The sequence below is a fragment of the Lissotriton helveticus genome, chromosome 5_1 (assembly GCF_964261635.1).
Source record: "Lissotriton helveticus chromosome 5_1, aLisHel1.1, whole genome shotgun sequence".
In the NCBI taxonomy this organism is placed as follows: domain Eukaryota; kingdom Metazoa; phylum Chordata; class Amphibia; order Caudata; family Salamandridae; genus Lissotriton; species Lissotriton helveticus.
This window is the reverse complement of record NC_136065.1, coordinates 1,997,252,183-1,997,276,730: the sequence shown is the minus strand read 5'-3', so window position 1 is coordinate 1,997,276,730 and position 24,548 is coordinate 1,997,252,183. Positions and strand designations below refer to the sequence as shown.

At 44.9% G+C, this 24,548-nt stretch overlaps 1 protein-coding gene across 1 annotated transcript in view; it reads right to left on the bottom strand.

The window, feature by feature from the left end:
• Positions 1-547: 547 nt before the first annotated feature.
• LOC144756150 (E3 ubiquitin-protein ligase TRIM39-like) overlaps positions 548-24,548 on the bottom strand; it is a 367,398-nt gene continuing 343,397 nt past the window's right edge. Inside the window, exon 7 of the mRNA XM_078645727.1 lies at positions 548-1,421. Within this exon, the coding sequence (XP_078501853.1) occupies positions 841-1,421 (581 nt within the window). The 3' untranslated portion in view covers positions 548-840. The remainder of the gene's footprint in view (positions 1,422-24,548) is intronic.

The following is a 24,548-nucleotide window of genomic DNA, read 5'->3' as shown; positions in this document are numbered from 1 at the left end:
GCACAGGAATAGGTTGCCACGGTTTTAATAACGTTTGATCCGTTTGAGCTAGAAACATTTTTTTGTTAAAATCTGCAGATTATGCAGCAGATGGATGATAGTGAAGTAGTGTGGCTCACTGGTTAGAGGCGGCAGACCCGAGAGCAGAGGACGGCCCGGGACCAGAGTTCGATTCCCGGCGCGGCAGGTTTCTGGACCAGGGTCAGCGGGCTCGATAATTCTCTCGCCTCGGTGCCCACTCTGATCAGCGTTCACACTCGGCAACTCTGGGCATTAGCTTGCCTCATCTTCACTAACGGCCCCACCAGACCGCCGGGGATGCTTGGTCTCACCCTGGAGATACCCATTAAGGGACCATCTCTCAGGGAAGCCAGGAAGGGTTTCGCAGCGGTCGAAGCGCCTTGGGACCCTACGGGTAAGTAGTGCGCTATATAAATGCCTATACATACATACATACATACATGATGTTGCAAATGCAGTAAATCCATTTTATGCTAAAAAAAAAAAAGGCACAGCCGCAGAATCATATAATTTCAGTGGCCTTTATTAGATCTTGTAACGTCATTACAGTCATTTTTAATCACCAGAGCAAAGTCTCTGCGCTTTAGAAGCAGAATTGTGTTTGGTTTTTCTCCCTCATCTGCTGCCTGCAGCGCACATAAACTGTGCTCTGGCAGCTTCATGCTCTCCCACCTCATAGCTTCTGAGGCGAGGTAGCCATCAGCCCTGTGCCTGTATGCAGGTGATAGGACAGTGACAGGAAATTACACTATGCACAGCATCTTTACCTGAAGACAGGGCATACTATTACTGCTCCATTATCTGGTGACAGTGGCTGACCTATATATCCCTCTTATCTGCTGTTGCAGCCTCTGCTGAGCTCCCTCCTGTCACCGGCAGGATCTGCACTGGCCCCGCATTCTTTCCTCCGTCCTGGAGTCCTGGACTGAAGATGGGTCGCAGGGTGCGGGGGAAGGGGGCCCCGGAGAAGGTGAAGAGCAGAGACCGGTCATCCACGTTGTACAGCGAGAGCCGGCCCGCCTCAAAGTCGAGGAAGAAGCCCACAGCCTTGGGTGGCACACGGGGGGCCAGGAGGGTGGGAGGGGCGGTGAGAGCTTCATATTTACCATCTCTGAGCCCCACTAGCCAGAATCCATCCTCAGGTGCAAATATTAGTTCGTCCTTTCTGCTCACAGCCTCGTCACACACTCCCAGGGTCCAGCGGGTCTTGTCCCCCACCTCCACCTCCCAGTAATGCCTCCCGGAGCTCAGTCTCTCTCTCCCCAGGACAATGAGGTATTTAGTGAATCTCTGGGGCGTGCGGGGCAGACCCTGGTCTCTGTCTCCGTGCCTCCCGCTCCTTCCGTCCTCCGAAAGGATGAGCTGGGAATGAGCAGTGTCAGGATCCAGGGTCACCTCAGCTGCAAGACAGAGAAGTCGATATCGTTAACCAGCTAGTCACAGCAGCAATTACACTTCTCCCAGTCACAGAGCGCTCCCAGCCAGGCACTTATAACAGCGCACAACCTCAAAAGTCTTGTAGTTATCAAGGGTGGGGTGTGACTTTCATAAAATAACAATATAGCAATATCCAACTCAAATAACTTAAGTAAAGAGATGCTCAATGTCAATAGAATGGATAATTATTTTGTATAAATAATGAAATAATGACATTTCTAAGGTTTCCCTGTGAAATAATAAATAATAGCAATAATTTCTGAAACCATATTCTTGGCCACAATAAAGGCCCTTTCTCTGCATCTTACTGACGGAGATACAGCTCTCCAGGAATACCCCGGCTGCTGTTCCGAAAACAGAGGAGAACCAAACATCCGTGGCAGAAACAAATGGGACTCCTCCAAAAATCAATGACTACATCCAGTTTAACAAATTACATTTCATTTTATTATATAATTGGTACTCTAAAACGCCTAGCAAAAGTTTGTTTTTTTGGTTTTCTAATTTCATATTCTTGCAACTTTTAATGTAAAACTAATCTCAGTGCCACAAGCTTCTTTTACATGAATGTTCCTGCAGAGTGGGTCGAATTCTTGACACGTTTATTGCAGCCATGTTGATTATTGTGACCCTGCATATTTAGTAGATATTAATAGCATAACATGACGAAAGTGCAGTGCACGTGAGATAGCCAAGGAGCAGTGGAGTGCTGTGCTCTCAGACATGAGGCCCTAGAACAATATGTTGTGGTGTCCGTCTGAGACTTGATAAAGGAAACCAGAATGTGCTGTGTTGACTCCAGCCTATAACAGAAGGAGCCTGACCAAAGAGTGGTTTGCTGCACAGACAAGAGAGCTGTGCTGGGAAGGCTGTGTATAAAAATTGGAGAACGCTTGCCTTTGCATGAAATCTAGGGCTCTGCAGGAATTGAGACTGTGCATTGATTGGGTTAACCTGGGCAAGGGTGGGGCTATGCATAGATTGGACAGTGCTGTGTTGGGATTGGGGCTGTACAAATTGGATTGTGCTGTGCAGGGACTAAGGCTGTGCAGAGACTGGATCATGTTGTTCAGGGATTGAGACTGTGAAGACTGGACTATGCTGTGTAGGAATTGAGGTGGTGGTGCAGAGATTGGATTATGCTGTGCAGAGACTGGACTATGCAGTGTAGCAATTGAGACTGTGCAGAGATGGGAGTATGCTGTGTAGGGATTTAGTGGGTTGCAGAGATTGGAATATGCTATGCACAGACAGACTGTGCAAAAATCTAGCTATATTGTGTAGGGATTGAGGCTGTGCAGAGAGTGGACTATGCTGTGCAAGGATTGTGGTTGTACAGAGACTGGTATATGCTATGTAGGGACTGCCACCGTTCAGAGATTGGAATGTGCTTTGTAGGGTTTGTGGCTGTGCAGATTTGACTATGTTGTGTAGGAGATGAGACTGTGCAGAGATTGGACTGTGCTGTACAGGAATTGAGATTGGGCATAGATTGGACAGTGATATGTAGGAATTGAGACAGTGCAGAGATTGGAGTATACTGTGCAGGGATTGAGGCTGTGCATAAATTGGTCTATGCTATGTAGGGACTGGCGATATTCAGAGAATGGACTGTGCTTTACAGAGTTTGAGGATGCGCAGAATGGCAGAATGATTAGCGGAGAGTGGACAATGTGACACAGTGGAGAGACCTCTGCAATAAGTAGAGAACAGTGCAGTGTAGAAGTCTGTGCATTTGTTTAATTTATTTATTTGCTGTGAAGAGTGGAGGGTTGTGAAGAAGCATGGTAGGTGTGCGGAGGTGTATGCACTGAAGGACATGTGTGCACAGGTTTAAGGACTGGGCAAAGTGGAAGTTTTAAAGATAGTAAAAAAAAATGTGGTGTTGAGGATCTGAGCCGTGTTGATGGCTGTTGAGAATACTGCAGAGACGTTTTAACCCCTTCGATGCATTGGACGTAATGATTTATTTATTTATTTATTCAAAGTTTTATATAGCGCGAACAAGATCCTTACAGATATCAGAGCGCTTCACAGAGACAGGGGTAGGGGCAGCAGGAATGAACAGGGATAATGGTAGCAGTATAATAGTCACTAACATAGTAGGATAATAATAACGTACAGAAAACATATCAATATACAATCAGGTAAACAAGTAATATAAGACGGCACAAGTCATCAATCCCACTACAGAAGTGTTCAGGTAGACCTTGGATGTGTGGATGGCTTATACCAATTTCTTAGGATAGAGAGAACACTGAGTGGGGGCATCGGGAGGGTGATACAGTGTACCAAAGTGTATCATATATTGGTCGGTAGTAAGAGAGTAGCGTAGTAGTGTCACCATCAAGTAGAAGTATAGTGCCAAAGGACAAGGTGAACAGTGATACAAAGCGATGCAGAGTCTCTGATCCAGTACCTATAAAGTTCAGGAGATCTTGGCCAGAAGGATGGTTTTCATCTCTTTCTTGAAGAGTGCAGTGGAGGAGATGAGCCTGGTTTCAGGAGGGAGCGCATTCCAGATCCTGGGTGCCATTCCTGAGAAGGAGCGCTTGTATGTTTTCTCTTTCCGGAATCTACGAGGTTTCAGGAGTAGATTTTTTGTACTTCTATTGGATCTCGACCCTCCTGATATAGACAACTTTTGAGCGAGGTAGTTGGGTGCATTGTGGTGCACGGCCGCGTGTGTCATAACGGCAATTTTTAGCTGTATTCTGGCTTCAAAAGGCAGCCATTTTAGAGACTTTAAGTCTGGGGATATATGCGAGTGTTTTCTTGAGCCAGTAATGAGTCTCGCGGCAGCGTTCAGGGAGGCTCTTAGGGGTGCTGTTGTGGATAGCGGGAGTCCGCTGAGGGCCACAATTCCGTAGTCTATTCGAGGGATGACTAAAGCTTGTACAGCAGTTTGGAAGTCTTCGGCAGGGAGGAAGGGTTTAATTTTCCTCAGTGTGTTGATTTGGAAGTTAGCTCCTTTTGTGGCTTTGCTAACGTGCTGCTGCATGTTGAGCTTGGCATCGAGTGTGATGCCTAGGGATTTCGCCGAATCCACGATGGTAGGTTGGACATTGAGTGCTGTTAGGTTATTGAGCCAGGTTTGGGTGGTGGAAATTTTCGCCGGGGGTGAGATGAGTAGGAACTCAGTTTTCAGAGCATTTAGTTTGAGGTGATTATCGGCCAGCCAAGATTGAGTGTTAATAAGTGTGGAATTCAGATGTTTGATATCTTCCGGGGATTGTAGCTTTAGGTAAAGTTGTGTGTCGTCGGCGTACATATGGAATTGGACATTGGAAGCTTGGAGCAAGGTGGCGAGCGGTTCCATGACGAGGTTGAACAGTGTGGGGGAGAGGGAGGATCCTTGTGGAACACCTAGATCTGCAGGCACAGGTGTAGATAGCACATTGTCGATCTTGAACTTCTAAGACCGGTTATGAAGGCAGGACGAAAACCATTTGAGAACAGTTCCCGATAGACCCATTCTAGTGCTTAGCAGCTCCAGCAAGTTCTCATGTTTGACCGTGTCAAATGCTGAAGAGAGGTCAAGAAGGATGAGGAGGCAAGACTCATTGCGATCAAGGATTTGGAGGGCGTCATCAATTATGTGTGTCATAGCTGTTTCCGTGCTATGTTTCGCTCGGAAGCCTGATTGATGAGGGTTGAGGAGGTCAAATTGGTCAATGTGTTTAGTTAGTTGGAGTTGGACACATTTCTCCAGCAGTTTGGCCAGGGTGGGGATATTGGTGATGGGACGGTAATTGTTTAGGTCAGACGGATCAGCTGTAGGTTTCTTGAGTATAGGCGTGACTTGCCCCACCTTGAGGGAGTCTGGAATGAGACCTTGTTGAAGGGAGCTGTTGATGATTTTGGTCCAGAGAGGGAGGAGCAAGGGGATGAAGTCTTTTACAGCATTAGCAGGTAGGGGGTCTGTGAGGTGATTAGAGGGCTTCAAGGTGCAGAGCAGTTTGTGTATTGCTTCTTCCGAGTAGGTATCGAAGTACAGCCAAGATGCCTTGTTTTTAGGTTGAGTGTTAGACATCCTGGTGTGGTTGGGGAATTGGCTTACATCCATGATGAGGTCATTTCTTATGGTGTCAGTCTTTAGCTTAAAGAAAGCAGAGAAGGCTTCACAGTGTGGGGTGTCGCTTGTTGTGCTGTTTGATTGTAAGGGTTGTGTCTTTGTTTGAGTCTTGATTAGTTCGAACAGCTTTCTTGGCCTGTTTTTTGCTTGGTCCAACTGGCGGCTAAAGAAGTCCGACTTTGTGCGCTTTATTTTCCTGAAGTAGGCATTTCTCTTGTTCTTAAGCCTTTTGAGATGCAGTAATGAGGGGTCAGATCTCCAGGTGCGCTCTGCCATTCGCATAGTACGCCTGTCGTCAATGAGTCTATCGTCATACCAGGGGTTAGAAATTTTGGTGGAGACTCTCTTCAGTTGCAATGGGGCGACTTCATTGATTATTGTATTCATAGAGACATGGTAGTGGTCGGTCAGTGAATGAACATCCGAGGCACCTGAAGGGGGAAGGAGGAGATTGCCGATGTGGGGAGGCAGGGTAGAGGGGTTAAGATTCTTCATGTCCCTTTTCCAGGTTTTGGATTTGGTTGGTTGAGCCGGGTTAGGTTTAACTTTTTCATTGATAAAGAAGGTGATAATGTGGTGATCTGACCAGTCACAGGGTTGGATCGCCTCCAATTGGGTAGAGTTCTCTTTGGCGATGATGAGATCGAGTATCGAGCCTTTGTCGTGTGTTGGTCTATCGCATATTTGGGTGAGGTCAAGCGCGTTAAGGAAAGTTTTGAGACTATTCACCACTGTGTCTTTCTGATCGTTCCAGTGGAGATTGAAGTCACCCAGGTAGACTTGGGTGGTCTGCCGACCGGCATTGGATGTGATCATGTCCATGAGTTGTTGGGTGAATATGAGGTTGTCACCAGGCGGGTGATAGATGAGATGTAAAGCACAAACTTGTTTGCCCTCGCTGGTGATGTCGAGGCAGAGGAGTTCACAGGCGGTAGGGGAGGGGGAGGTGGCTTTAGTAACGGAGAGGTTGCTCCTAAAAATGCATGCAATTCCCCCGCCCGTCTTGCCCGGAGGCCTGTCCAGTCTAGTGATGTGATAATTGGGGGGGACTAGTATGTCCATAATCGGGGTAGAGGCTTCAGTAAGCCACGTTTCAGTCAGAATGGCTAGGTCCAGATCCATTGCTGAGACGAGATCAGCGATGTCGGAGCAGTGTCTCTGGGCCGATCTGCAATTGAGTAGGATGCATTTGAGTTTGGGAGAGAGAAGGGTGGTCGAGCCTTCTAGTGTGAAGGGAACTTTTCTGAGGTTGTTAGGGACGGAACCTCTGTTGTTGAGTGTTGGGAGCCTCAGAGGATTTGTAAGAATTGTGGGTATGGGGATGTGTGTGTTGGATATGTGTTTTACCGGACCTGGGCCATAAGAGCGTAGGAGAGAGCATAGGTCGCGGTCCGACAGTGGGTTGAGGCCACGACGGGGGCGGTGGGAGTTATTGCGAACGGGGATAGTCGGCCAGCGCCGGTGTCGTTGGAGGCGAGGGTGTGTAGGGAGGGTGCGTCGTTTGTAGGGTGGTGGGATGGTGGGAGGTAGACTGGGCTGTGAGAAGAGAAGGTCTTTGATTGCATGGACATCTTTTTTGACTTGTAGAAGATCCTCCTTGACTTGTTGGAGGGTGGATAAAGTCATGTCAAGAGGTGGATTGGAGATGAGGTTGGTGGTGAGAGCCATTGGTGAATGGTTGAGTAGTGAGCTAGAAAGCAGGCAGGGGGGGAATATGCTAGCGTTGTTGGAAGGTTCTGCGGTGATAATGAGTGGGATGGCATTCAAAGTGTGGGCGGGTTTGTGGGCGAGGGGTGTGGGTGAAGTAGGCGGTGGGTGGGAGGCATAGATAGTGACGTCAGTGGGAGACGGTGCAGGTGAGTTGAAGAGTGAGTGAAGGCTGAAGACAGTGGGGGAGACAGGAGGGTAGTGGGGGCTGAGAATAGGAGGGGGGAGAGAGGGGGATGCTAAGGTAGGGGAGGCGGTATGTTCTGTAGGATTGGTTGGGAGGGTGAGAGTGTCGTGGGTGAGAGTGGGGAGGGAGCTGGGGAGGGAGAGGGATCTGCCGTGGGGGGATGGGAGGGGGGGGTGGATAGACTCCGAGCGGTGGTGTGTTCAGATGGTGGCATGTTGTGGGTGGGAGTTGTTATGTCAAGGGGGAGAGGGATGGGGGGGTACGAGTGGAGGTCAAAGGGGTAGTGTTAGAGGGGCGGCTAGTATATGAGGTGGAGAGATTTGTGACTGCGCTTGGGGAGTGTGGGGCGTTAACAGCAGGTGGGCGATTGACTAGGGTGCTGGGGGTAGAGGTGAGGTGCGTGTGGATCCGACGCTGAGCTATGTTAGAAGTGTTGTGGGTGGGGGCTGCGACGTCAGGGGAGATAGTGCTGGTGGACTTCTGGGTGGGGGTCCGCAGCTTGGAAAGGTGCTCTTTGAACTTGGGGAACAGGTTGTCTAGTAGTTCCAGGTTCTTGTCCGTGGATTGAATTAGGACAATCCCGTTATTGTAGATAGTAATGGTAGTCCTGCCAGGGAAGAGTTGGGAAGGTGTGATAGAGAGAGTTAGGCCATGAGTTGTTTTCCTGGTGGTGGAGACGGTGAGTAGGGTTAGGAACGCTTTTCTCCATTGGGCTCTGCGTGAGGTGTGGAAGATGATATCAGTATTCAGGGCTCCATTGCCCGGTGAGAAGTAGGTGTCGGCAAAGGGTGTTTCAGGGTGCGACCTCAGGAAGTTATGTTTAAAACGTTTAGCGGCTTTTTTGGTGAGAGTGGAAGGGTAGTTGATTCTAAAAGTGTGCTTACCGATGAGCTCCATTTTAGAGTGGCTGTAGAGTTGGGTGTAGGAGATAGGACGACAATAAAAACTGTCAGCCGTTGGTTACAGGGCAAAGGAGTGACACTAGTGAGTGGCCAAAAGTAGACAAGAGTATAGGAGGTAGAAGTCGGTGCAATCCAGGAACAAACAGTGCGTAGGTGCAGCTTACATAATGTATACTATATGCGAGGTAGCAATCAGCATACACCATGTACAAAATATGAGAGGTAGAACCGGTTAGGTGGGATCAAATTTACACATCAGAATGTAAGAGGTAGCAGCGGTGTAATCTAGGTGTAGAAAGTGGCTGGGTGCAGCTTACATGACTAAACGAAGTAAATGAGGTAGTAATAATAATCAGTGCAACATAGTGGTAGATTGAGAAGGAAGTAGCTTACATCAAAGAACCAAATAAATGAGGTAGCGAACAGTGAATGATAGGGATAAAGGTGAGATAGGCGCAGCTTACAACATATACAGTATACAAATAGGGCTAAACTACTAATGAATCCAATATATGTGCAAACAAATTACTGCAATAACAAGTATGACACTAGTGGGCAGCCGGTAGAATATGAGGGAGCAATCAGTACACTGTCGGTGAGTAAAAGTGAAAATGGGTGTAGGTTACATAAGGTGTAGAACACCAATATTAATATAATACTGCAGTAAAAGGCAGACACTTAAACACATCAAGAACACCAGGTTACATAAAGTGTAAAATACAATAGTAATGAAATACTGCAGTAAAAGGCAGACACTTCGGCACACAAATATTTAAATACAGAGCAATGTAGAGTCTGTGGTACCGATAGTAAATAATAGTCAGACAGACTAGTCCATGATGGCCGCCAAAGAGAGCAAGAGTAGTTTAAAAATGGCCACCAAGTAGGGAGGATGGAGTCATTAGTCCTCTTTTAGTTTTTGCTGTTTTCATAGCAGGGCAGAGCAGTTTCAGATTCTATTCCGGCTGGCTCAGGGTCCTGCATACCATGGGGAGTCTTATCTCAGATTTGTTATCTAGAATGGAGCTGCTGTGGGGCCTCGTGTGTTCAGGCGGTACAGGCGGGGATTGTGTACTCAGTTTATGGCCCGGCCATTTTGAACAAAAGAGGTTTTTACAAAATTAATCAGTAAGAGAAACGAGTGGGCAAAATAAGTAACTAATCCAGCAAAAAGGATTATGGATGATGATTATGTCCAGACACCAACTGTAGGGCAACCACCCACATGCCCCCACTGGTAATGGCAGCAGAAGCGCTTCCGCTGCGGCCCTTGACCCCCCCTCCTCGACAATCTGATGACGTTGGCGAACCAACGTCTTAAAGTGCAGCCACGGACCCGCTGGAAGCCATTTGATTATCATGCATCGAGGGAGAGGACTTGTTCCGGTAAGTCCTTCCCTGGGAGGAAGGGGTTTACGGGAGTACAGACACAGGGGCAAATGACTTTCCTCCTGCGTCTGTAGAGAGCGATTGCTGCTCCAAGATCGCAGGTGGGGCCACGATCTTGGAGCAGGAATCAAAACCATTAGACACCAGGGTTTTTTTTTAAAGTGGTGTTTGGGGGAGCGACCTCTTAGCCAGGGGTTGTTTCTTGTGGGCAAATGATAACCATGTTTCGGCTGCTCCCTTGGGGATGATTTAGCCATATTTTTGGGCTGATCGGCCCCACCACGCTGAGGGTGTCAAGGCCCAATAGGGCCAAGGGATTACATTTAAATATATTTTTATACGGGAGAACCACTTGGGCAAGGGTCGCTGCCTGGGGGCAGCATATGTTTCTGTGTTTCGTCCCCGTGTGGACTGGCGCTTGGCTGATCCTCTGTGTGGTTCTATCTATCTATCTGGTATTTGTAAAGCTATTGCCCAGAGTCACAGGGTGCTGAACTGAGCTGCCGCCAATGCCGGGGATCGCACTGTGAGCCCCGTGCTCCGAAGTCAGCTGCTCTGGCCACTGCACCACACCTCTCCCCTTGGAGTTGATATTTGGGTGGTGATGGGCAGACTTCATAGTGTTTGATAAAGTTAGCTGTTATTTTGGGTCATCATTGGAGATTGTAATTTTTTAAAATCCTTTTTATTCCAGTGCAAACCTTTTGTTTTTCTTGTGATCACTGTTTCGTCTCTGGTAGATCTTGTAGAGCTTGTGTAGTGCCAAGTGTTTGGTAAAAAGATGTTTTTTATACTGTGTACTTCAAATGAGTATCAAGGACCTGCATCAATGTGTTTTTTTGGAAATGCTGTATTAATAGCAGCCTATTTAGCTTCTGTTAGAATGTGAGAGAAATGTTCCTTGTATTTGTGCACAATGTGTATTGTGTTTCCTTGTGTGTAATTTCCTTTCATTTTTCTTTTCTAGTGGGATATTGTTGGTGTTTGTTGTCTCTGTGCAGAGTAGATGCTGGTGAGTCTAGCTGTCTTTAGCAAGTGAGTTGTATTGTTTTACAGTATATAGGTCTCTCTGTGCTTTGTAATGATTCACTTTACCTTGAAATTGCTATATGCCAGTAGTTTTACTTTTGTTTTATAAATAAATACTTTGTTTATTACTTTTTTTTACATAGTGTTGGGTTTGTTGACTTATTTGTCAGGTCACTTTTCTTGGTAAGGATTATGGCTAGCTGTAGGATTACTGCTCAGCAGATTGTAGGTATGCTTTTTGAGTCTTCTTCTGACCATGAATATGAGACTGACTCTGCATCTGAGGCAGAGGAGGAAGGCCAGGATTCTGGCAGTGAATTTTCTGTTCGAGAGGAATCATCTGATGATTAAGCTACTCTCAGTGCGGTTTAAGTACAACTTTTAGAGGAAGACACTTGTGTGCCTACAGTGCAGCAAGAGGCATCTGGATTGCAGCCTGGGGCTGCAAGCTTCATATTGGAAGTGCTGGAAGTGCTGGAAGTGCTGGACTCTGGGTTGACCCAAACATGGTGCAGCCAGTGTTGCCTGTCTTTAGTGGTGTTGCAGGGTGTAGAGTGAATTCTGAAAATATTTTGCCTAAACATTTTTTTCAGTTCTTTATGGACCATGTATTTTTGGATGGGATTGTTGGGCAGACTAGTTTGTATGCTGAACAGTATTTAATGGAAAAGAGTGCCAGACTTAAGACCCACTCTAGAGCTACCCGGTGGACTCCCACGAATTTGGATGAGCTTAAGAAGTTCTTGGGTTTAAATTTTGTGATGGGCCTGATAAGGAAGCTATTGCTGTCTTCACATTGGTCTACTAATTCCTTGATGGCAACAGCTACATTTCCTGTAACCATGAGTGGTAATAGGAATTTGCTTCTTCTTTGGATGTTGCATTTTGTTGATAATGCTTTAGCTTTGCCACAAGATCATCCCGATTGTGATTGTCTTTTTGATAACCAATTTGTATTGATTTTTGGTTGCAACAAAGAAAACCGCATAATTCAGGTCTACATCTTAAAAGGCAAGACCAAAGCACAAACATATCACATTGGCATAAAAGGATAGACGTACATAGGGCCAATATCGGCATACCCACTCCCAATCTAGATACCATATCAGTCCAAATTAGTCTTCCATCACTCCGACCTACTTGCCCCACATTCGGCGAAATTTCTTAGGACAACCCCATGCCACATAAGGAGGCCGTTCCTGCGGGGCACACCAGTCCACCCCTCTGCAGCAACGCGCCAATGTAGGTGCGGTAGTGTTCAACCAGTGAGTTGCAATATCCCTCTTGGCTACTGCTACTGCTAGTGCTGTATTAATGAAGAGTTTCTCAGCCCTGTTGCCATCCAGCCCCTCGGTGATGCCCAGGAGAACATGTGTAGGGTCAAGAGGAACCTCCCAGCCCAAGACCTCCGTGAGCTCCCCCGTTACAGACTCCCAAAACCTCTGTATCACCGGGCAAAGCCATAGCATATGATAGAAGTCTTCCTGGGAGTGGGGGCAGAGGGCATCATGTCGAAGCCCTTCGCGGTGAAGACACAGCCGTGTAAGATAGGCAGCATGTAGGAAGTTTATTTGGACCAGCCGAAGCCTCGCTGAGACCGCAATTATTGTAGGGGCCATCAGGGTAATATGGTAAATACGGGAGATCCCTCGCCTTCCCAGATCGCCGGTCATGACCTGAGCTTCGGGTGGACTATACTCAGGCAATGAAGCGCCGTCCGAAATGTAGGAGCGGAGGGCATGGTGTAGCTGCAAGTATCGGAAAAACTGAGAAGAGTGGAGGGAGTGTCGGGCCTGCAAATCCTGAAAGGAGCATAGAAGGGTACCGCTCCATACATCGTTCAGCAGGGAGATCCCGATGAGGTCCCAGGGCTTGAACCCCGAAAGGGAAGCAACCTCCCTGAGCCTGGTGCTGCACCACAAGGGGGTATACTGGGTCAGCTTGCCCGACTAGCGGGTATGACGTAGGGAGGCCCGCCAGGCCAGGAGCACTCCACGCATGACTGCGTGTCCCACCCCATAAAAACTTTGTGGCCAAACCGTCCATCTCATAGAACCAGGACTTAGCGAAAGAAAGATGTGTATTTTGAAGCATGTATAGAAAGCGAGGTAAAATCACCAATTTAAAAAGGGCTATCCTGCCTAGAGGGTTTAGGGGTAGCATACGCCATTTAAGGAGGTCAGCGCTGACCCGCTTAAACAGTGGGGTGACGTTGAGTGACCATGCAAGGTCGGGGAGGAGGGCCCCCCAGATCCCTAAGTACTTGAAGGACTGCCATGAAGGGGGATCGTCGACTGCCAATCAAAGCATTCATGTGACAAGTGAAGGGGAACCAAAAGGGACTTGGCCAGGTTTAGCCGAAGGCCGGAGGTGCGCTCAGAGGTCCAGTGCTTGAAGGCATCTAGGCCCCGATTGGGTCGGGTCCGCCAGAAACAGCAGCAAATTGTCTGCATAGAGCACGATCTTATCCTCTTCAGAGCCGGGCCGCCTCCATAAAGTGAGAGAGTGGTCAAATCGAATAAGGCAGGCAAGGGGCTCCATTGCCAAGCAAACGGGATCGGCGAGAGGGGGCACTCCTGCCGCGTACCTCTTCTAATAGGGAAGGGACGAGATAGAGCCTCATTGACAACGACCTGCGCCCGGAGCTGACATTATAGCGTTCTCACCAGGTTGCGGAAAGGGATTCCAAAGCCCATCTGCTCCAACACTGCTGTAGTGTAGCTCCTATTTTCCCAATAGGCTCTGCGCATTGGAATAGTACCTACAGCAGTAAAGGCCTAGGCCAGACGTTAACTAGGTCTACTACTGTCGATACTAGACTTAATTTTTGGGTTTGCCAGCTAAGCTCAGAGTTCGCTAGAAACTTTCTCGAATGTTCAAGGAAGGAATTAACTCCCCTGATTAGACAAGAAGGGATTTAGTTTCTGACAACCATAGAACATGACAACTTTGCTCTCCCCTAATCAAGAGTCAATCTCGAGAGTCGTGTGAGCACAAGGCAATTATTTTACTCAGTCAGTACGTGCATTCTTAGTCTCATCAGAATGTAGAGAAAAGGAAGAGACGGGCGTGTTCAATAAAAAGGTGTTATTTATTAATCAGTCTCTTTTCTCATACATGAGAAATGGATCGATATTATTGCAATACTTATAGTTAAGTAAAGTGCATACATTAAAAGCAATAGTATAAAATCATACTGTAAAAACATTGATATGGTTTCTGAGCCATATGATGTTTAAAATGATTAAAATATATTTACATACACATATACATTTTGACTAAACGTGCTCAACTGGTGTTTCTAAATACGCCTACCCCGTGTACCTGACCTAAGTCTAATGCGTGGGCGGGAATAGAAAGTTACAGTTTAAGTTAAGTTTGTTTTTGCCAAGTGAATAACTAAAGAATTCTCTGTGAGGGGTTATTCAGTTCTGTACCTGGAATTTAGGATGGATGAGGAATAGTATCTCTTTCTCTGCTCTCGATATTCCAGGCTGCCTGCGAGGGCTGCCCGAAAGCGCCGGTGCTGGGTCTCTCGGTTTGAGATAGCAGCGCGTCTCTCAGCGCGTCAGGAAGGCGGGGCTGCTGCCAGCGGGGTCTGCTTCTGCTCTCGGCTTCGGCAAGTATGGCTGCTCCGTCTTGTCACCACGCGTGTGTTTGCATAGGGCAAGGTCGGCAATATTTATACCTTAAAGGTGCCGAGATTGACGTAAGGATGGACATAGATACGTCAATAAAGATGTCATACGACTTGCTCGTTAGCACATTCTTTACTAAAGTTCTCTGTGAAATCAAAACAATGGCCGCACGGATTATCCAGGTTGTCATAGGTTTGATTTGTTATGAGAACGTCGTATGCCTTATCAGGGGCTGGAGGAATGTCGCTTGTCTAATTAGATCTCAAACGTTATGACCTAATCAGATAACACGTTCCTGTGCCGTAGTGTGACTGCGTCAGATAACGGTATCTGCATCATGGGGGCTGTTCTTGCCTCATGGGCTGACTGTTAGTTAACTTGATAGTTAGTTTAACCAGAATAGGGTCAGGAATAGGGGGATTGATTCAGAACCTATAGAAATACACGACACCCACTCCAGGCTAACTATGGTCATATCTACTAATCTATGCATAGTATAACATAGTACAACATACTATAGAGTATAGTGTATACCTTACCACCCCAAAATACATAAATGCATTTCGAAATGTTCAAATATACTGAAAAATTGCAGTCATATATATTGTATGCACTTAAGCTATGAATAAAATGCAAAAGTAAACACGCATTTTTATGCATTATTGCTTATTGGTATATGAGAAATACACATGAAATGGCTCTTAATATGGCTATACAGAAAGGAAGTTCGAGACCATTTCATCACATAATAAAATATTTGTGAACATCCCAGCGGGCAACTAAAGTTTATAAAGTATCTAAAAATAGAAATTTTAGTTCTCTAGGAATAGTTTCTTACTTTAAGCAGAAGATAAGTGTCCCGAAAAATTTGTGAAAAAATAATTTGGGGCTGCTAAAAAATTGTTGTCCGTGAACTGGTGGGAAGAATTGTTCATGTGACTTTATTTTTAAAGTTGAAGGCCGAATTCAGGGAACGCCGTGTGCGAGCTTGCTCAAAAGTCTCTATTTCTGTTCTGGAGAGAACATCATATCATTCAGGCTTTCGAAAAAACTGTCAACAGCTTCATGGGAAAGTTCCACTAAGTCGGAAATAGGGGTAACCATGCATTCGTGCGCATGATTGTCTCCATTGACATTCTGATTCGCATTGCTGACAGAAGGTCGTACCTGTTCGATGCTGCTTTCATCTTGAACTTCACTACTCTTCAATCGCAGTGGTGAAGATTCCAGGAATGCCGTCATCAGGATTGGTAGCCTTTGAGGGCAGCACAAAGCGTGAACCTTGGTAGGAACCAACAGTGTATCTGCATCCACTGGCGCATCCGATTGTAGCGTCAGACAGGTGTCTAACACGCATTCTTCTCCGCATAGCAGACACCTTAGTACAGGTAAAACACACCTTTGCCACATTGGTCGAAATGATAGAAACCAAGTCATGTTCAGGTCTCTAAGCCGGGAGAGTCCCAGGATTTTTGATATCCGGTCCCGGTATCCAATGGCTAGGATCGTATCTTCCATTGTCGCGAGAGTTTGATCTGTGACATGGGTTGCCATAACGAAAAATAAGGACTAGGAATAGGATTCCGGCAATTAGTCCTAGGATCAGGGGAAGTCCGCCAAAAATCGAATGGACGAAATCTGGAAAAATACCCAGTATGGCTTTGAATGGTGTTAATGCCATCGAAAATACTGTCTTAAATACCTTTGAGACCCCAGTGGTATCAGAAATATTTAAGATTTCGCTTAGGATTTCCGCGAAATGTACGGGGGAATTAGTTGATAATAATGTATGTATCTCTGCAGTCGTCCTTGCGACTTGTAGCTCATACGTTTCTTTTGATGACGTGAGCCTTGTAGGCGTCTGAAGAAGCACTGTTTTCATTCTGCTTAAAGCATCTATTCGAATAGAAGTAATTTTCAAACTGGGCCATGCCCTTGCCTCCCTGTCTGGAAAGGAGCTGGGGAATAAAGAACGTCCACAGCACTTGACCTTCGCCGTTGTAGTTACTAGATAAGGAGTCCCGGGCATAAGACTGCAACATCTGCGGTCTACAATAAGAATGTAACTCCCATTATAGAGTCTTTGAAAGAATGGTTCTATTTCAGTTGCAGGTGCGCCTTGCTGGTGACATGAAAGGTTGTACGAATTCCCTTCACAGGCTCCGTGCAAACTAATACCGTTACACAGAAGCGTGCCGCTTAGTGACATAGCACAATTGTTGCCACTAAGAAACACTTTCTGTCCTTTATTACTGACACATGCATGTGAATAGGGCAGGTTCCAAGTTGTTTTAAGGTACCCCTTTCCCAATTTCTCGTACATGCCAGTCTGTATATATTTTTGGCAGTATTGAAACCTGAAGGTTGAGATTGGAATATTTATGATTCCGTGGATTATCCATTCACTGACAGGTCGTTCTGACATTGTCATTGGTAATCTTTCTAGTTTTTCAATGCTCAAGATTGTATAATCAGCACCCTTTTGCGCCATACCGATTTGTCTATCAGTAAGGTTAAAGATTTGGAATAGTGACGTTGTGTTGATTAAACGCCAAGGCACATAGCCTGAACGCAGATTTTGTAACGTCCAGCCAAGCTGTACAATAGAACGCAATTGTGACTGACCATGTTGTAATAACAGTAAGTCTTGCGATAATATATCGATTGCTGAAGACACAATGCTGTCCAATGAAAAAATTCTGGAGGACAGAGTCATTAACCCATTGTCCACTACAGAAAGTGATTTTTCCAAATTGATACGGTCAATTTCCCGTATTCTTTCTGCTGTCTCAATTTGAATAACCTTCCAGGCCTCATTGTATGCTGCATATACAGAGGCTGCTATGAAACGCTTTTGACGCTGTTTGCGTGGTCCCAGTATGAAATCACGCAAGTCAGCACCATCAGTAAGTAAAGTTAGGTGTTGCTTAATTTCAGGCAGTGTGGAAGTCTGTAGCCATTGAAGGCATAATTTGCCCACACTGTAGGTTGTTATTATCCCTGGGTGATGTCTTTGGGGATATCTAGGGTCTGGCCTGGTCATTTTGAAACCCTGTGTTTTATTCAGGAATCTATCTTGACAGTAATTTGTATCTGTGGGCCAGATCAACCATTGTTTCCAATCAGGATGTGTTCTGTTTTGGTTTAGTATATGGTTTACGTCTATCTCTTCATCTGTATCAGAGCTATTGCTAAACATTGTTGGCTTTGGAATAGACGGTTTGATTAAATCTTTGATTTTGGCTAAGCCAAGACAGGTGGTTTGTTGAACAGTGTCATTTAAAAATATCATTTGTTCTGGGATCATGCAGGCTCTAAACAAAGCTTCTAAACCCTGTACTTGCCATTCTTTTGTACCCCAAACACTTTTCAAATCAACATTTTTGTCCCAATAATCAAATCCAAATGTATTCATTTTTTCAAAGAATGAATCTGAATATATCAATTTTGTGTTGGTTATCATGGTTTTCATCCCTGTCTTGTTTGACAATTTAAAATAAAATGTTTCAGCATTACTTATGTTAAAACCTGAAAAATATGAATATTTGTCATATACGGTTCTAGAGCTTCCTTTTGGAGGTGTAGCACAATGTTCCCATTGATTATAACTTAAAACATTTCTAGGTTGTGCAGATTTATGTAAAAAATGGTTACCATAATGGTTATAGCAATACGTACTATCATAATTTGTAGAACCTTGCAAATAATCATGTTTTGTAAATTTAGCAGACATTACTAAGTCAGACATCATGTTGTTAATACTTTCGAAGTCCCAATCATCAGCAAATGAGTTTGGTTTTGCAAAGTCACTCAAGGAGATCTTGATTTGGTGTGGATATTTCAGGATCTCGACCGGACCATAAATTTCATAGTCAGTGTTGTCCCAGGCTACCCCACCAGGTATAGGATTGGCTGTGAAGTTGGCTGAAGAAAGTTCTGAAGAAAGTTCTCTTTTCTTGACGTGTGAAGATGTGTGTGGTTTGAGGATCAAGTTGATGTTCTGACTTGCTGTGTCCATTTTAGCATATTTTCCCTCAATGAAGCGTCCCAAAGTAAATACCATGATGAGCCAAAGTATGAGGATAAATGCGCCAAAACCCACCCAAAATTCAATCCATGGAGAAACCAGATATGTTTCTTTCAGATGTTTCAAAAGTTCCTTCGCTTTGTCTTTAAAGGATTTTGATGATGGCTGTGTCTTTGATTCACTCAGGCTTTCAGAGGAATCATCGAAGTTGATGAAGTAACCGGATGCAGTTCTGTCAATTGTTCCAATTGGTTCAGGATTTCTGTTTTTTTGCATTTTCACTTGGTACTTCAGTATAGATTGGTGTGTCTCTGCTAAATGTCTTTATTTGGGTTTTCAGAGGTCTGAGTTCTATTGCATTGTTGCATAGTCCTTCTTGTTCTTCTTTAGGCGTTTCGAATGTGATGAGCCTTTTTGATAGGACCTCTGTGCTGGTAGCAAACCTTGGTGTTCTGCTACTTATTGGGAGTCCACTTGGCCTACTGTTTGTTATCGGCCACATGTTGTGGTTTTACCAGGTCGATGGATACAACTCGGTTCTCCTTTTTTCCAGCAAGTGGCGGTAGTACAACTGATCTTGTCCCGTTGACAGACAAGACAGGAACTGCTTTTCTGTAAGAAGGCCCAAATTCCTTCTTTACCGCGATCTTCTCCCTGACTAGATCCCCGACTTTTGGAATCCAGACAGGTCTTGCTGGGACAGGTGGTGATTCTTCAGTGGTCGTTGGCTGTTGTTTCAACTGTATGTTGCTCAGGTCTTTTCTTGTTTTGTTTAAGTCCTGCAAAATAGCCAAACGGTCTTTGACATCAAAGGTTTTTTCTATTACCACTGAAGTCTGACTATCAAGGTCAGAGATCAACATCCTAGTTCCGAATAATAATTCGTACGGACTGAATCCCTTCAGAGAATTTCTTGGCAAGTTATTTAGACTACGTTGGACACTTATTAGATGTTTGACCCACCCAGCTCCCGAACCTAATATCCTTTCCATTATAGATTGCTTTCTGCCTTGGTTTTTTCTTTACACCATCCCGTACCCTCAGGAAGGAAGTGAGAAGATTCCCGCTGGGCTGTGCTCATTTGGCCATGTTTCCCCCCCAGGCTGGATTGCCTGAGTGAAAACAATGGTCGAACGTAGCATGCTCTTAGCGTATATGCCATTTAGACTCGCAAATCTTTGTATAACAGTCCGGACGTCAGCCGAGTGCTGAGGATCTACATTATAAGTGGAAACTAGCCTGTATATGTTAATCGCAAGCCATTCTTTTTGCTGGTAATATTATCTGCCTTGATACGACGAGGTATTAAACTGCTTCTCTCCCCACTGCGATCTCTGTTGCAGTTTGGGCAGTTTTTTACAAACATGGTGTAGTGCAGGCTCATGCCTGGCCACCAGTACCGTGATTGTAATTCTTCCAGAGAATCTTTTAATTTAAGGTGTCTGAGACCCTCGCCCATGTGTGCGTCTGCGATTAACAAGTTTCTCCTGTCCATGTTTGGAATCACTCTATCCCCCACTCCAGGGATTCGAGCAAAAGGGACGGAGTTTGCATCGATTATGTATGTATAATTGAGTGGATAGTTGATCGGTAGTGCTGAGCAGTCGCCGTTTGATGACGTTTTCACCGCCAGCAATGTTTCACCGTCAATGTATTTTAATGTACGCTTTTTTCGAACTACGGGAGCCGGTTTAGTGGCTGCCGCTGCGGCTGTTTCAGCCAATGAATTCCCTACAACGTGAACGCCATCACGTTGATGACTCAGTGAGTGAGTCACGTGAGTCTTTGGTAGTTCTTTTTGTAAAAGAGCTATTTGTTCCCAGAGCAGTTTCTGCTTTATTGGTGCATCTGTGTCATCTTTGTAACCGTTCTGAATCCATGTCTGCAAATCCTTGTTATATGCTTTGACGCAGTAATATGAATCTGACACTATAAGTGTCGGGAATTCGCGATCCGCATTATCCAGCGCCATTTTTAATGCTATTATTTCAGTTTGTAGTTCTGAATTAGTTTCTACTGAGTGTGTTTTTGTTAATAGAGGTTTTAGTTTACCTCCGCGCCACACTTCTTTTGTAATCCCACATGTGGGGTTGTATGCTTGTTCTCCCCAAACGGGAGGTTGAGCATGTCCGTCTGTATAAATTACACAGGCGTAATGTCGTAGAGGCAGAATGTCGATTGGCAGAGGATACGTCTTTTCATATTTTAGATTTTTTAATTCTTCTAGTTCTTAGAAAATTGTCAACCAGGCTATACTTGATAATTCATATCCTACGTACAAGACTGTCAGATGGGCAATTCTGGACTTGTTAAAGTTGAATTTGTAACCCTCTGCAGCGAACCCAAGTATTATGGTGTTCACTCTTTTCAAGTGAGTCTCCAAGTCATCATCTGTTAAGTAAATGTCATCGACATAAGATAATGCTTCATCATCATATAGTTGTAGTAATTCTGTTACTCTCGCTGAGAATACCCCCGGGCTGTTCTTGTACCCCTGGGCTAACCGACAGAATTGTTTTTGAGTGCCATTTACTGAGAATGCAGTTAAATATCTGCTCTCTGGTGCTATGTTTTGACAAAAGAATCCATTGGAGATGTCCAGGGTTGTTTTGTATTTTTTGCGCACTATGTTATTCATTAGTGCAGCACTGTGTGAGTTTTGCACTGCAAAGGTTTTGCAACATGTGTTAAGGTGTCGGTAATCCAAAACTAGACGATATGAATTGTCTGGTTTGGAGACCGGAAACAAAGGATTGTTCATTTGTGAGGTGCAAGTTTCAATCACCCCTTGGTGATCTAGTATTTCATTTACTTGTTTTTTAGCTTCTTGCTTAATTGGGTACTGCCTTTGTGCAGTAGGTTGTGATTTTAACTGGATTTTGTGAGGAGGAGAATCCTCATCCCATCCTACATGATTTTTATATAAAGCAGGTGCTAAGGCCACTGCCCACTTTCTAGCAAGTGTGTATTTTTTATGAATCGGTATTTGATTCGAGAAGGCAGGCATAATTACTTCTTCGCCATGAGGGCACTCCCTGACAAACTCTGGTGGCCAGTCTTTTTCAGCTAGAAGGATGTCATAGCCTTTGGAGAGGTTATCCCAAAATAGTCCCCTTATTTTCCTAGTCTTATCTCCCTCTATACGTAATGTTATCTCGTATATCTTGTGGGGCTTGCTAACTCTGGTGTCTGCAGTTTCCACTTGAAGGTATTCATTCGTGTCCACTGTCTCCAGATGATTCATAAGGACTTTGCGAGCTATGCTCACCTCTGCTGCGCTGTCTAGCATTGTCTGAGCCCACTCTCCGTTTTTCAGTTGTGTCCTCAGTATTCTCGGCATTGTTAACTACCTTGATACTGGCTACCTTCTTTTTTGGAAATTGTAATTTCTTTTTTTGTTGAGCAGGTTCCTTGTCTTTGGACTTGGCGTGCTCTTCTGATCGTCCTCTTCTTTCCGATTTCTGCGAGGAATTCTGAAAAGATTGAGAGGGACGTGTATCAATGTCTTGATATCTATCAGGTTTTTTAATATTATCCCTATTTCTAAGGTTATATCTATTCCCCGAGGGGTCACTCTGCGGTGACCTCTGTCTTTGGTTTGGAGATTTCTCTCTTCGCCTAGGAGACCTTCCTCGGGACTGGAATTTCTTTTCTTTAGCATTGGATTGTTTGTTTCCATCCCAGTTCTTTTTTGGTGAATTATTATTATTACAAAATATTTTTTCTGGACTTGTAGTCAGTTGCGGTTTTACTGGTATTCCACCTAGACTATCTCTGCCTAGTTCTTCATAGGATTTTTCTATGATTCTGGCAATTTCAGCTGGTTGGTCTGCTATATCTGTCTCTTTTAACCTCTGGCGGATCGCCACGTTTGCTGCTTCACCTTTTATGTTGGCTAGTAATATAGCCGAGACCTGCTTGAAGTCTTTTAGTAATTTCATACCAAGAGTTAAAGCAGGTTCTGGACCGTATTCATCTTGAATTTGTTTTAGCACATCTGGTATTACCGAAATGGATGGAACACCGTGCGTTTTTGTGTAGATGGAAGCAAAGACTGTACCCCAAGTGTCACAGTCCTCAATGTGTGGTGCGATTCCCATTGGGAGACATATAGTCAGAATCCTGTGTTTTTCTAATGGGGTGGTGTCAGGAAACACCGCCTCTATTTGGGTAATTTTCTGTGCCAACCAGAATGGTATCTGTTCCCGTTTAGCTGGAACTTTACCTAGGCAGGATTGGATGTTCTGTGGTGTAATTTTATTTGTGTTCCCCTGGTGAGGGGTCAGCTGTGGAAGTTTAATCGCTGGCTGAATTGTTGAAGTCCGCATTACATACTGAACTAATTGTCTATGAATTTTTAGTAGTTGTTTTAGCTGTATTAACAGTTCTGCTGCAGGCATTCTTTCGATGTCTGGATGTGGTGTGTATCCGGCTAAGACCGGCCACGTTGCTCCTGGTCTTCCTAAAGGACCGAGCCTTGTAATGTGATTGTTATGTATTAGGGCGCCATCAAATAAGAGCAAATGCTCTTGGAATTTGAGTGGTACTTCCACCTCCTCGAAAGGAGTGTATGTTTCAGGAGGTTCCTCTACTTTGTAATAGTGGAAGTACTTTGTTACAGCATTTGCTGCCGGAAAATGTATCCATGAATAGTATACCTCTGTCTGCCGATATTCGTGTGCCTCGATTACGAATATGACTGTGCCACCTCTAGGTGTCAGTCCATTTTCTATAAGTTTTAAGGTTATAGATCTCCTTTTAATGACCGGAATGAGTGTTATATTCGGGTCTGCTGCTTGCATGGTAGCATCAGCATCTGCGAGTTCAGTTGCTAATCTAACTGCCTCTCTTTCATCATCACTCTCTGCCATTTTACAGACAGGATGGTATTATGTTTGTTTGCAGATCAGGTTTCTTTATGGAACAAAGATTAGATGTACAATATTTTGGAACTGTTTATCCTTCAACGTTGACTTGACCAAGAACCATACATAGGAGTTCCCTCCTGCGAGGTTTTGGAGGATATAACCTTTCACCCACTCCAGACGTCTTTGGAGTATTTGGGAAAAGGGGTCTGAGTGAGAAAGCACGACTGAGTTACTCTAAATGTCTTACGTTAGTTTTATCGCCCTTTCCAAACGCGTTGGGCACCATGTAGTGTAGCTCCTATTTTCCCAATAGGCTCTGCGCATTGGAATAGTACCTACAGCAGTAAAGGCCTAGGCCAGACGTTAACTAGGTCTACTACTGTCGATACTAGACTTAATTTTTGGGTTTGCCAGCTAAGCTCAGAGTTCGCTAGAAACTTTCTCGAATGTTCAAGGAAGGAATTAACTCCCCTGATTAGACAAGAAGGGATTTAGTTTCTGACAACCATAGAACATGACAACTTTGCTCTCCCCTAATCAAGAGCCAATCTCGAGAGTCGTGTGAGCACAAGGCAATTATTTACTCAGTCAGTACGTGCATTCTTAGTCTCATCAGAATGTAGAGAAAAGGAAGAGACGGGCGTGTTCAATAAAAAGGTGTTATTTATTGATCAGTCTCTTTTCTCATACATGAGAAATGGATCGATATTATTGCAATACTTATAGTTAAGTAAAGTGCATACATTAAAAGCAATAGTATAAAATCATACTGTAAAAACATTGATATGGTTTCTGAGCCATATGATGTTTAAAATGATTAAAATATATTTACATACACATATACATTTTGACTAAACGTGCTCAACTGGTGTTTCTAAATACGCCTACCCCGTGTACCTGACCTAAGTCTAATGCGTGGGCGGGAATAGAAAGTTACAGTTAAAGTTAAGTTTGTTTTTGCCAAGTGAATAACTAAAGAATTCTCTGTGAGGGGTTATTCAGTTCTGTACCTGGAATTTAGGATGGATGAGGAATAGTATCTCTTTCTCTGCTCTCGATATTCCAGGCTGCCTGCGAGGGCTGCCCGAAAGCGCCGGTGCTGGGTCTCTCGGTTTGAGATAGCAGCGCGTCTCTCAGCGCGTCAGGAAGGCGGGGCTGCTGCCAGCGGGGTCTGCTTCTGCTCTCGGCTTCGGCAAGTATGGCTGCTCCGTCTTGTCACCACGCGTGTGTTTGCATAGGGCAAGGTCGGCAATATTTATACCTTAAAG